Below are 13,368 nucleotides of genomic sequence, written 5' to 3' on the forward strand. Positions count from 1 at the left end.
GGCTGATCAGGCCGAGGGGTAACAAGCAGCAGGATCAGTGAGCGCCGGGGTCGGACTCTCAGGCCAGGTCCCCCCGGGAGGAACCCGGCCCCCCCGGAGGAACCCGGCCCCCCCGTCCAGGTCCTCCACCTGCAGCTGCGGCCGCTGCTGGCTCGCACCGTTCTGTTGTTGTTTGCACGTAATTACTGAGACAATTCCACTTTCTTTGGCGGAGGCTCGGTGACACGACGCCTGCTGTGCACCATTTGCTCACAAGTTGTTGATAGCGGCGCTGAAGGAGGGTGTGAGAGGCTAAAACAAATCGCTGCGTCCCGTGCAGAAGAAGCACGGCTTTGTTCTGACGGAGCATCTCCGGCACACTGTGTCCCCGGCTTCTGCGCATCAATATTCGGAATAGTCTGATGGCACAGAGGGACCGCCGGTCCTTCCGTCTCCGTCTGGCTGCTGCAGCAGAGGGACGAGCGGCGTTTACACCGTGATCACTAAACTAACCCCACTGACTCCCCTCCTTCCAGACGAGGAGGAGTCAACTGCTTCGACCGTGCGCCGCGGAGACCCGGGGATGAAGGGAGACTCGGGTCCGAGCGGAACTAAACACCCAGACCTCCGCTCACGTGGTCCTGGTCACATCACGAGATCCACAGCAAGAAATCCCACTTCCCGGTTCCTGGTCTGCATGCAGAGTGTGTGTGGTAATAAAACGGCGTGTGAAATGTCGTGAGAGCTGTTTCCTCCCCTTCCAGAGACGGCAGGTTTATGCTGGAAAACCTCATTTGCTCCTCGCCATTTTCAAACGGGCAGGCGGACTGCTTTAACCTTTCAGCGTCTATTATCACAACTTCTCTGCAGCAAAATGAATTAAAACTCTTTCCGAGTTTCTTTTTTTTTTTCTTTAAAATGTTGTCAGTCACTACAGTTTTGTAAACACGGCTGCAAACTGTGGAAAATCAAACTGAATGATGGAGATAATGGTCGAGTTCATTGTCTGCTTAAACACAGAGAGGGCTGATTGAATGAAGCATTGCGTGTTGGACTAATATGTTTTATGTTTTTAATATTGAAATCTGCTGTGAGAGCGAATACCTGCTCCACTTATTACGGAGTCATTCGTCCTGCTGATGAGCCATTGGGCAGACGACGATACGTTCTGCTGAGAAGCAGAGAGACAACAGCGTGGAGGTGTTTCCGTTTCACGTTTTCTGTGGAGCTGCTGGATGTTAGCTGGAACCACCCATTCGTTTAATGCCCCCCCCCCCTTCCTGACGCCCCTCCGTCTGTGTGAACGGCGTGGGGGTGGGACGCGGGGCGGCGGCGGCGGTGTCATTCCACCTCAGGTGCCGCTTGTAACGGAGGCGCAACAGATGTGAAGGAGCGAGGCAGCACAGCGGGAGTGCCAACACACATCCGCACACACACACGTTTCAAGCGTCTTGCAGGAAGTTACCAGGTGAAATCGTGCATGGCGGGGGTGAGGGTGGGGGGGGGGGGGGGGGGGGGGGTTAGCTTGGTTCTGAAGGTGACGCAGGATAAGATAAGGGAATGGATCCACTGGTTCTACTGAATTCACCAGAATGCTTCAAACTCTGATGTTCTTTTCGCTCTTTAAGGTAGAATTAAGTTTACTGGTTTAAACTGGTTAATTTGGCCCCTAAACCTCATCAAAGTCTCAAGGATCTCAAGGATCTAAAAGCTCTCACAGCATGATTCATGATAATTCCATTAATAATGTCTAACGATCAAGTAGCTACAGGTTCATGTTGATTAGTTAGAGCTCTTCTCTACTGAACTGGATTCCAGCTCATTTGGTGGCAAACATATTAATGTATGATGCAACTAGAAATTAAACATCATTACATGATGACTCATTAGGCGCTCGCTAATCACATAAAGTCCATTATTCCTTTAAGGGGAGCCAGAGGAATCCAGCGGTGGGTTAGCCGGTGATCCAAGGTTTTGATGGGATCCTTTAATGTACACACAACAACGTCTCAAGGAGGGAAAAGTGGGCTCAGCGTTTAAAGTAAACAAATCAAAAAAGGGCTTAAAACGGTAAAACTCTTTGAATTTAAAAGCGGAATAAGTGGCTGCATCCAATTTTGTGAACAATAGAAATCCCATTTACCGCTAAGTTATTGAATAAGTATTGCATTAAATTGATGCACATTTATATTTGGGGCTTTAAATACAAACGCAGGTCCTGTTATTCATTTCTAAAAAGCACTCTCCGCCTTGCATATCAGTGTGGAAAGGCCTGAGCGGCAGCGGTTAATAACTTCAGTTGTCGGGCCCAAACAACGCGTCTGCGAACACGGTTGTTTTACTGATTAGCACGACTGCAGCCGGAGACGAGGAACTAATCAGTCAAATCAGCGACTGCCGTCTCCGCTCGGCTGCACTCGGCCCGCGGCGGCGGCGCACAGCCGAGTGAACGCCGCCGGACCGCGGCCTCGGCCCCGTCCCCGGAGTGTCCCCGGACGGCTCGTCGCTCGTCTCGCCGCCGAGCCCCGGTAAACCGGCTCCACCTCGCGTCCCGCACACGCAGGGTCAGCAACCCGCATCTGTACAGGCGGGACTCAGACCGCCCGGTAAGCAGATCTGCTCCCCGCTGAGGCTCGACCCCGAAGCCGGAGCAGATGTAGAGGCCGACCTTTGACCTCCCCGTGCAGCCAGAGAGGGACAGACTCTGTCTACGAAGATTGCGGAGAATCACGGCGTCTTCGCAAAAACTATTATTAGCAGGCGGAGGAAACCGCCGCAGAACATCTGAGTCCCGCCGAATGCGTTGCTCTCAAACACTACAAGGTTTGCGTCTGCCAGCAGCCCTCCTCCTCTAACTCCAGGAACCGGTTCAGGTTGAAAAAGATCCCATTTGTTCCACGGTTCCTCCTCCCCGTTCCTGTGAAATTTACAATGCCTCCGAGAAGGCCTCGCTGCTGTTACTCCAATCCAGAACCCCCCCCCCAATAAAGCCAGAGCGGCGGAGGAGGCGGTCCGTCCCCCGGGGTCAGAAAACAATGCTTCAGTGGGAACTTCAGAGCATCGTCACCAGTGGCATTTATCCTCTTCTCTCTCTCTCTCTCTCTCTCCCCGATCGCCCGCCGGAGCCCAAATGCCACACGGCTCTGTATTCTCAGGGCGCCGCAGGAGCACAGCGCACGCACGCTCATGTTTTATTCACTTTGTGGGAAGCAGGCGCATCGTGGAAGGCAGGCCTCCCCTTGTACGACACCGACGCTCGCCGCCAACTAGCAAACATATGAAATATTAACGGCTCAAACATCGCGGGGACGATCAGACGTGTGGCTGCGAGAAGGTGTTCAAAAAAAAAAAAAAAAAAAAAAAAAAAATCCGGGGGTCCCGGGCCCCTGCAGGGCGAGGCTTCATCTGGATCCCTCTGTGTTACTGTAAGAGCTGACGGTTTGACGCCTGATGAGCAGCTTCTGAGCAAGTCGAGCTGACCTAATTCAATTTCTCTTGGCGTCCACGGGTCAGAGAATAATCACTCCTGTTGATATCCTGGTGTAAATAAAGCAGGGGAATATGAATGAATGTGTGTGATCAGATAAGACACTCTCCATCCCAATAAAAGTGCTGATTAATGGGGTTTTTTTGGGGGGAAAATCACACACATTCATGATGCCAATGGCTTGATCCATCTCTTTCACGAGCCTTTCAGATCACGGTACAGTAAACGCTGACTGTAAATGAGAGCATTACAGCATAAAAACGTCACCGTTGCTGAGGTTTTTACTGCAGCGTGTTGCTGAGAACTGGAGATAAGTCATCACCACTGTAGATTTTGTAAATAAGCACACAATCCGAGTTGCGTTCCAGCTTGCACCATCCATGCGCAAACACTCGCCAGACTGAAATAAATAAATAAGTCAATAAAATCCCAGATTCAAGCCATGAGCCATGTGTTGAAATCCACTCAGCGAGCAGCTCAAATACAGGATACAGAAGTTGGGGGGGGGGGGGGGGGGGGGGGGGGGGGGGGAGAAAAACCCAAAAAACAAGCTAAAGCCTTCCCTTCCCACCTCGCTCCAACCCGTCCGGCGATCTGCCCTTCATGTTTATCCTCAGAAGACAAACATGAGTTAACCCCTGAGCTCTGGGTAGCAGTTTAGTGGTCGGCCTGTGGAAGCGGGGCTGATCATCTCACCGTGAGAGCCCGCTGGGACCGGGGGGGGGGGGAGTGCTGCTGCCGCTGCATTGATTTACTTGCTGACACCAGAATTGATGAGGGATCAGGCTGGCCACGGTCCAGCAGAGGCAGATTGGACGGGGAGGGAGGGAAGAGGGAGGCAAGGAGCAGAGAAATGTAGCTACAGCTCAGAGAGGGAGGCAGCGGCAGGGTGGGCGAGGGTGGGCTTCTCCCAGGAGCCGCTCTCCCCTGTTGATGGAGAGCGCTTCGGGGGCTGCAGCATACTTGTTAAGCCATTGACCTTTAATTCACACTTGTCATCTAATATGTTTCACATGTGTGTCCCTGTGGCGCGGCGGGGGCCGGGATTGATCCGCTCCACGCCGTCTCAGCATCCAGAACCCGGCAGCCGGGGACCATATGAGGGGTGGCGTGGGTCTGATTTTCCAGCGGCGGCAGAGGGACGCCCCTCCTGCACCGGGGAGGGAAGGTGGGGCAGGTGGGCATCCTCCTCACTTGGCTTGTGGGTGTGACAACAAGGACAATAGCAACAGGGCAGTCCTTCAGCCGCAATGGAAACACTGGGATATCATCACACACTCACTCTCGCACAAACACACACACAAGCCAAGCACACCACACACAGAGGGACTGGGGCGAGCTGATACATGTGTACATGGATTACAGTCAGAGGCAGACTGATACTCAGCACAATAGCCCATTGAACGCAGCGCTTAAATGAACAGCTTTAATTAAAGCAAACATGAGAGTGATCCTCCTGGATCCAGCATCCACAAACCCGCTGGATGGGCAGACCTCATTACTATTCACATTTTCAAGAAAAAAAAAACCACACATATATACCATCATCTTGTGCTAATTGTGATTATCCCAGCAGACGGGAGTGTGTGTTGCTGTCATGTATGAAGCCGTTCAGCCCATTGTTCATCCGCGGGAGACAAAAGTAGTGAGAGAAAAAAAATGTAACGACGTACCTTCAACGGCCAGGACCGCGGGGACAACGAGGCTGCACACCCACAGCAAGTAATCCATTGTCATAAAACAGGCTTCTGCAACATGAAGAGAGGTGTGTATTCTGGAGCCCCTCGGACGGATGGATGGAGACTCAAACCCGGGGCGCCGCCGCCGAGCGGTTCCTTCGTCTCCCGGTTCTCATGCCTTCAGTTGGGGATAAGAGGCTCCCGCCGCCCCGCGCAGCACAAATCCTCCAGACCGGGCGTCTGGTCCTCCTTTATTCCCCCGGAGTTGTCAGCGCGATGCTCCCGGATCCTCCAGTCCCATTCTCTCTCTGACTTTACCCAGCCGCCGTCCAGGGGCGCATCTCCGGGCTGCTGCGCTCGGGCTCCCGGGAGCGGAGGACGGAGAGCCGGGGAGAGGAGCGAGGCGCCCGCCGAGGATCCGCACCGACTCCGGGTAGCTGTTGCTCCTCAGCGAGGGACGCGCATTGTGCGTCGGAATGGCAACAGTGGGACAGAGACACGGAGGGGGCGCAGGGGGGTCCCAGCAGCGTCAAGACAGCCCGCTCCACAGCCAGCTTCCGGTCCGCGCCTTCACAATAAAAGCATGTCTGCTTCTTCTTCTTCTTCTTCTTCTTCTTCTTCTTCTTCTTCTTCATTATCTCACATATACAAACTATTTTTGGTCCACCTATTCAAAATAAGTACTTTTCAAAGCAACTCATGTGTATTAACAAGACAATAAGGGAGAACAGTTATTTGAACAATCATATTTTATTAATCCAGTGTGACCTGCTGTCCACTGTTTGATTCAAACCTGCCAAGTCCTGATCCTGAGTGCTCCTCTGACCCCCCAGGCTGCCGCTGCCCAGAAAATCAGAAGATCAGCATGACTTTGAAGACAACCTGGGTGTTGGTGCCAGAGGGGCTGAGCTTTGTATATCAGAAAGTGCTGATGTGCCGGGATTTTCAAACACAGACGTCTCCCGTGTTGACAGAGAATGGTGAGAAATGAAAAGGGGTGGAAAAAAAAGTAGTAAGTCGTCCTCTGGCAGGAATTCTTTTTTGATGCCAGAGGTCAGAGGAAATGAGTCAAACTGGAGTGAGATGATAGGAAGGCAACAACTCCTCAAATTCCCTCTCCAAGCTATGTAAAACAGCATCTCTGAGCTCGCAGCATGTTGAACCTCGAAGCTGACGGGCAACGACAGCAACAGACTGGATCTGACTCCTGAAACTGAGACTATATATGTTCACCAAAACCAACCAAGAGAAGATTGAAAAAAAAACATTGTCTTGTCTAATAATCCTCAGTTTCTGCTGCCATGTTCAGATGCCAGGGTCAGAGTTTAGTGCAAACAAAATGAAAACATGGATTAATCCTGTGTTGCATCAACTGTTCAGGCATGTCCAAACCATTTACCTCTAAACTGCTCACTGTTTGCTGTTCCTGTGAGTTAATCCTCTCTTTCTACTTCATTTGTGACACAATCTTGGTGTTTATTCAGTTAACTTGGGTATTAGTGTGTATTTAGTCTGTTTATGTATCAACTTATGATGAAACTGTTGTTTCAGATTGACGTGGCAAATTAAAAAAAATCCAGTTTCAACAATTTTTCTGTTGTGTAAGCACTACTCTTGTCAAAGACAAAATCCAAACATTAATTGGGTACAGTCATCAGTATATTACAAAAAGAAAAAAAACATTAACATGGGAGAATATCACAGTTCCATATCTTGAACCTTTTTTAGATAAATAAACACGGGCAGAACATGCATGTTCCTGTTTTTGTCACAGTGTATTTGATAATCTTAAGACTGTTTGAATATTTACATCAGGTATGTAGAAATTTATTTTGTTGCGTTATTAAATTATTTCAAAAATTCATTATTGGATTTCACCAATCTATACTATAATTGCTGTATATCTGTGCAGATCTGCAGTGCTGTCTGAAATCCTAAAATCCTCAAATACCTGATCAAAAAGGCTTAAATATTAAAATCGACAGCTGCAGCTTTCTAAATAACAATAAGAACATAAACCCCGATGAACAGCCGAGAGTGGAAAGTGAGTCTCAGAGGTCGGTGTGTAATGAACTGGAAGTGACCCCGTCCCCGTCCCCGTCCCCGTCCCCGGCATTGACATGACAGCAGCTGGCTTTCATCCTGTGAAACCGCTCCCCGATGCTGCTGGGCTCCACATGAGACGATTCATTTTTAATCCATACCTTCATCTTCCTTCCCTTCGAACGGCTCCAGCAGGAGCTCTTATTGTGAAGAGGGGCGCCCGGAGCTTCCTGCTCGCGCGCAGACGCTTTTCAGGCTTTTTACGCAGCAGGTGAGGGGGAGGGGGCGCGCGGAGAACAGGCGGGTGAGGAGGAGGAGGAGGAGGAGGAGGAAGGCTGGCCGGTCGGTTGGTCGGTGTGTTTGTTGGTGCTTGAAGCGGTCAGCGGCGGCAGCCTGCTCCGCGGCTCGAGCCGGACCGGACGCCGCGCGCCGCTAAACGCGGATCAATGGTGGCATTAAATGGACTGTGGTCGCATCGGCGGAGAACGTCGATACGGGCTTTGATAACAATGGACAGACAGCGCCTCCCGCGGGGTATTGAGTGGCCTTTGAGGCCGATACTGCATAATAAACATCTGTGACGAGTTTTAACATGAGCAGGTTTTGCTGTGGCCCAGCACAGCAACCCTTCCCTTCATCAATTTCACCATGATCAGAGCTGTAAAACTATCATTCCACTAACTACAAAACCACAAATTAATAAACATAATACAAGGACAAACGATTCATTATTCATTCTGATGCATTTAAACCACTAGAATAAGTCAACATCACTTAAAACTATGTTTTCGCCCTTGTTATGTTGGCTGAGTACCGATATGTGCAAAGAGCTATAATATAAAGCATCTCCACTGCATAAGAAGACTAATAAGCATGCAATCATTGACTTTACTGAGCACGATGAGGAAAGATAACATATTAAAGAAAAACTTAGGATGACTGGAGTTCAGGAGCTCAGCACTGAAACTTTAATGAACCTGCATAAATTTGGGGGTGAAGAAAGTGTTTAAAGGAGGCTGATGAGGGAGGCACATGTAGAGCGTGAGCCAAAAGCATCACAGTTCTCAAAACATTTCTTTAAGTGCATAAACTTAAAATTTAGGAGTCGGCCTGCTTCTTTAATTGCTCTGAGTTCTGGTTATTTGTTGGGCTTTATAGTGCAGGAATGCATATATATTTATATAAATAGCGGTTTCCTTTGGGGGAGTGGAGTGGGGATTATGAAAGGAGATACAGTTTACTACTCAAAAGCGAAATCTTAAGACCAAAGCGGTGTCCTGACAGACTGCCGGCCCTCATTAGTTCATGTCATACTTTGACCTTTTTGCAGTCTCTGTCTTTCGCTCTCTCCCTTTACGTCCTTTTATACCAGTCCCACCCGCTCTTTTGTCCCCTGACGGGCTCCAGTGGAGAGTGTGTATGTGTGTGTGCTGGCTGCTGCTGGTGGCTCTCAGCTCGGGGACAAGGCTCCCCTTCACACTGCTAATTCATCCGTCTGTGAGCCTCGGCTCCCACTGCTCCGCCGCCGCCGCCTCCCTCCCTGCATAGGAACACACACATACAGAGCTTCCTCCCAGAAGTCCCTCTGTGCTGAAAACTTAAGACACCCCCCCCCCCCCCCCCCCCCCCCCCCCCCCCCCCCCCCCCTTTAAAACTAAATCTTCACACACCCACCACTTCCAAATAGCCCCCTGTCACCTCCACCCTGCTAAGTCTCTTTTGTCCCTGCAGCTTTGTGTACTAATTAACTACAGTTCAGTTCCCAGCAGGCTTGGGTCAGCTTTCCCCGCTGAATCCGCTGATGGACAACTCTCTCCAGCAACTTATATCCAAACGGAAAAACACGGCTCATGGCTACATGCATCATGCACGACTGGTGTAAATAATGACGTGTGGCAGCCGGGTTCAGTCTCTGCTTCTGTTGAGCTCTTTTTAATTGATCCTTCGTAAATGTCCCCCATCAACTGAGGCTTGTTTGTTTGTGTGTGTTTTGTTAAGAGACTCACAGGAGACTTGAGTGTTTTGGACAGAATTTGCAATAGTGAATTTGGTTTCAGCTTTGCAATAGTCCTTGAATTTTGAAATTTCCTGGCAAGCCCAATTTCACCAAAAGGGGTTGTTGTTTGTGCCAAGCTCATTTGGTTTTTTTATTCTTGGGGTGAAAGAAGGATCGGACTGTTTCCGTCAGACTGCTAAAGGGCCGGTACCGGCGCTCTTCATCTGTGCCGTATTTTCAGGTGTTGTCTCTGAGCAACCTTTTGCCCCCCCCGCCTCTCCTGACATGACGAACTGCCAGTCGAATCCGGGGCTTTACAGTTGCTGGCCGGGCTGGGATTGTTGCGTGCTTCAGTTGTTGCCGCGACAGGTGGAATAAAGAATTGCTGCTCTGGAGAGTCTTCCTATCCGGCTGCAGAGATGAGAAATCAGTTCTCGGGCTCTGGGGGGAAAATACATATTTCACAGAGCATGGAGTGAAGACATGAAGAGCCGAGGACGAGGTGGAGGGAATGAAAACTAGCTCTGTGGGACGGCAGTGTTAAGCTGACAAGAAGGGATGACAGAACATCTCCACAAACCCAGACTGTCTCCTGCAAACTACTTGTGAATTATGGAGTCTGTCCAGTTCACCGCTCTGTGTGTGGATAAGAAACATGCATGTGCACACACACTCGGTGGATTTATTGTAGACACATGCTGCCGTTTCTCTATGAAAATTACATGAACGCAGCGAGTTTTCTTATATTCTCAGCTTCTCCTCTGTGCATGGTGGACCGTCTTTCTGCTTTCACTGTAGCAACCTAAAAGTCATGATCACGAAACGGAAAAGCATTAAAAAAATTAAAGTCCAGATATAGCATGCATAATTCACACTGATCTCAAACAGTGCAGAACATGGTTAAGCTAATTGCATGAACGTGTCCAATACTTGACCCTTCACTTCATGAAAACATCGATGACATTTAGCTGAATCTAATCCACCTTCAGTCTTCTGAAGTGGCGGAGCAGTTCTGCGCCCTCGGTGTGCCGACCGGATTTCAAAAGATCCCATCGAAGCACAGTCACGTTTCCTTAAAGGCAGAGTTTGGTTTTTGATGTGCCGTGTGAGCTGCAGCAGAAATGTTAGTGTGCCGTCTGCAGTAAATGAGGGTCAGGGTGTCATTAGTTAAGAAAAACAGGCAGCTGAGCAGTGAAAAGGCGGCATTATATTCAGTACTGAAACACCTCGACGCCTTTCCTTTATCATCAGATAACTCTCCGATCCAGGCAGTCACAACAGCTCAGAACAGCCAGACTGAAACAGTCCTTTCACCCGGCGCCCCTGTCCATTATTTTATTAGTGTTACTGAATGACTTTGCTGAATTAATACCGGAGTCATATAAACATCTCCTGAGAGGAGTAAACTGACAGTAAACTCCCTGATTCAGACCGCCTTCAAATAATCCAACCTATTTCATTAAATGGAGAGTGAATGATGAACTGTGTGTTTTACAGCAAGCCAACAATGAACCTCTGCAGAACATTAAAGTTTAGCGATGCCTGCAGAGAGTCATTTAAGCCATTAAGACCTGGAGCAGCCCTCCTTCCAGAGCTGAGATGAAGAAGTGTCATCATTACAGGGCGCTGTGATCAATGGAATGCATTGTGATATTCAGGGAATGCGCGAGGGACAGGACCATGCTGCATCTGTCTCTGATGACAGAGCTGCACATATGTTGCATACGATCATCAGAGGAAATGCAAATGCCCCCTCAGATATTGATGAGTTGAACATGATGTTCATATTGAACAGCGGCGAGGGAGGGATTTCTCCTTTACGGGGACTGACATTTCAGCATTCTGGCCACACTCGCGCTCATATTATTCTGTTAGCTTTGGCTTTGTTTAGCAGGAGGGAGCAGCAGCAGGCCAAGAAAGAGTCAGGTACATACAGACCGGCCATAAAACTACACATTTTCATTATTGCACTGTTCGCCGGAGAGCTGCTGGGAGGCTGCTCTTTGTTTTTGTGCGAAGGTAACAGGCTGCAGCTTCATTTTTACAGTGCAGTCAGGAGTGTGGAATAAATCATTCTGTGTTACTCTTGCTCCCTCTAATCTTGCAATTCCCCAAATGCCACACTATTCTGTTTAAATACCGCAGTGATGGGAAAAAGCTATCAAATTATTAAAGCCACTGTGGAAAGCTGAAGGTCCATCTTTTCCCAGAACCCAAAACCTGCACATCGTCGGCTGCTGCTCATGTGAGGAAACCAGAAAATGATCCGTCAACAAACACTGGGAGACGAAGTTAATGGGTGTCGGCGCTGACAGATAATGAGGGAAAAACAATCTGGAAGAGCCGTCACCCAAAGACGCCTCACATAATTCTGCTTACATTTGAATATCCGTCATTTTCCGTCTGAGCTGCTCGTTTGCTAACAAGGCCAAAATAAAGAGCTCAGAGCTCCGAGCTCCGAAACGTGACATGAAGCGGAGCAGGAGGGGCCTTTCGCGCCATTGATTGGGGAAGTAATGACACATGATTGCGCTCGGGCCGTCGGCCGCCGCTCGGGGGGCCACGGCCGCCGCTGAGCTCTTCACAAACCGCCGCCGGCATGGCGCGTCGTGTCGAGCACCTCTGATTGATTATGAGCCGGTGTTGGTTTGGAGGAGCACCCGGTGTTTATTCCACCGCTCCCGGATGCAGTCGGCTGGTGGAGCTGTCAGCGCCGCGGCGCTCCGGCTGCACTCCCCTCACACTCCCAGACTTTCCCAGCTAATGAGTGGAAAGCTGTCAGTTATTTTCTGGAACTTTCAAAAAAATGGGAGGATTTCAGGATTGTGCCGTAATCTGAGGCACAAACGCCTGTGAAATAATGAGTGCTCATCGGGGGAGGGGGGGAGGGGGGTGAGGCAATACACAGCAAAAACTAATTAAGAACAATTTCATTTTAGTGGGCACAGACAGTTTTTCAGCACAAGTCTTTTTCCTTCAGAATTATTCACAGGAGGCGTTATTGATGATTCGCCACATTCGGCAATTTTCCCACCATTCTCCTCCTCCATTATTCATCCACCTCTACTTTTTAATCTCCTGTGAGCTGACTCAGAACTCGACTTCCATTTGCAGACTGTTCCTCCTCTATGCTCATGTCTGTACCATTGATTAAATGGACCCCAGTGGGCTGGGGATTACATTGGGGTCTATTTGAAATGGCATTTCCACAGTGTTTTTTCCATTGCTGAGCATACTATTGGAATTTAGATAAACTGGCTCTGTGCAAGGCTTTGTTGATTTCTGAGTTTATTTTCCTGGTTCACATGGGGTCCATTTGCTGCAATTTAACAATTACTGGCTCTGGCGTGTTTACTAATTTTTTCCCTGCGTTCACATCCCTCCACCAGCCGAGAGCGCAGCCAGCCAGCTCCCGCAGGAAGGCCGGGGAGAGGACGGGGGAGCGGCGGAGGCTGGAAATGAATACAGACAATTGTTTTTCATCAGCTGAGATGGAGCAGGGACACGATCAAACGGGACTGAGACAAATTAGATAACAGAGGACGGAGGCTGAAAGACAGCACGCCTGCTGTTTCCGCCGCCGCTGCGTCTTGTAAACATATTTGTGGTCTTAACTATGTGCAGGCTGTTAATGAACGCTCGGCCCGCTCGCAGCTTCTGATGAAGACGCCGGTTTGGCTCTCTGCAGCCGCGGTGGGTCAGAGTGGGGGTCGCTGCGTGAGCTTGTTGTCATTAAATCTGTGTCAGTTTATCTTGTTTACGCGCTAAATGCAAATGTCTTAATGCAGACTCTTCCATCATGTGATTAACTTTCCGGTCGCGCTCCGGTCCCGAGTTCCATGCATACTGAGCTCCTTCTGCATCTATTAGAAACACCTGTCAATGTTCTGCATCCAGGACACCTGGGCGCCTTTGGCCTCTTCATCATATAGGATTTTCCTTGACAAGTGTCCAGGTAAGCTGTGTGACGGTGCGACGCCCTCCAGCAGCTCCTCCGCCGCCCCCTCCACAGGTGAGGTAATTGGTGCCAGACGGTTTTTCTTCTCACACTTCTCATTTGGAGTAAAAACCTGTCTGGCGCTCCCGTTTGTCCCAGCCGGGTCTGGCAGTCGATCCACCTGAAAGTCCACACTCTGGCGGAGCGTTTCCTCACCCTGCACAGGCTGCAAAATGATTTTTAGTCA

At 49.7% G+C, this 13,368-nt stretch overlaps 1 protein-coding gene and 1 long non-coding RNA gene across 2 annotated transcripts in view; both read right to left on the reverse strand.

Moving 5' to 3' along the window:
• The window catches only part of ephb3a (eph receptor B3a), a 30,957-nt gene extending 25,603 nt beyond the window's left edge, over window positions 1-5,354 (reverse strand). The window contains exon 1 of the mRNA XM_030114455.1: window positions 5,140-5,354. Coding sequence (XP_029970315.1) covers window positions 5,140-5,203 — 64 coding nt within the window. The 5' untranslated portion in view covers window positions 5,204-5,354. The remainder of the gene's footprint in view (window positions 1-5,139) is intronic.
• Window positions 1,654-2,944, reverse strand: LOC115405035 (uncharacterized). The gene is made up of 3 exons (XR_003933414.1): window positions 2,836-2,944; window positions 2,049-2,057; window positions 1,654-1,665 (listed from the first exon to the last, which is right to left on the reverse strand). It is a non-coding gene; the product is annotated as an uncharacterized LOC115405035 (long non-coding RNA).
• Window positions 5,355-13,368: the final 8,014 nt, after the last annotated feature.

Source organism: Salarias fasciatus, chromosome 18, assembly GCF_902148845.1.
Source record: "Salarias fasciatus chromosome 18, fSalaFa1.1, whole genome shotgun sequence".
NCBI lineage: Eukaryota > Metazoa > Chordata > Actinopteri > Blenniiformes > Blenniidae > Salarias > Salarias fasciatus.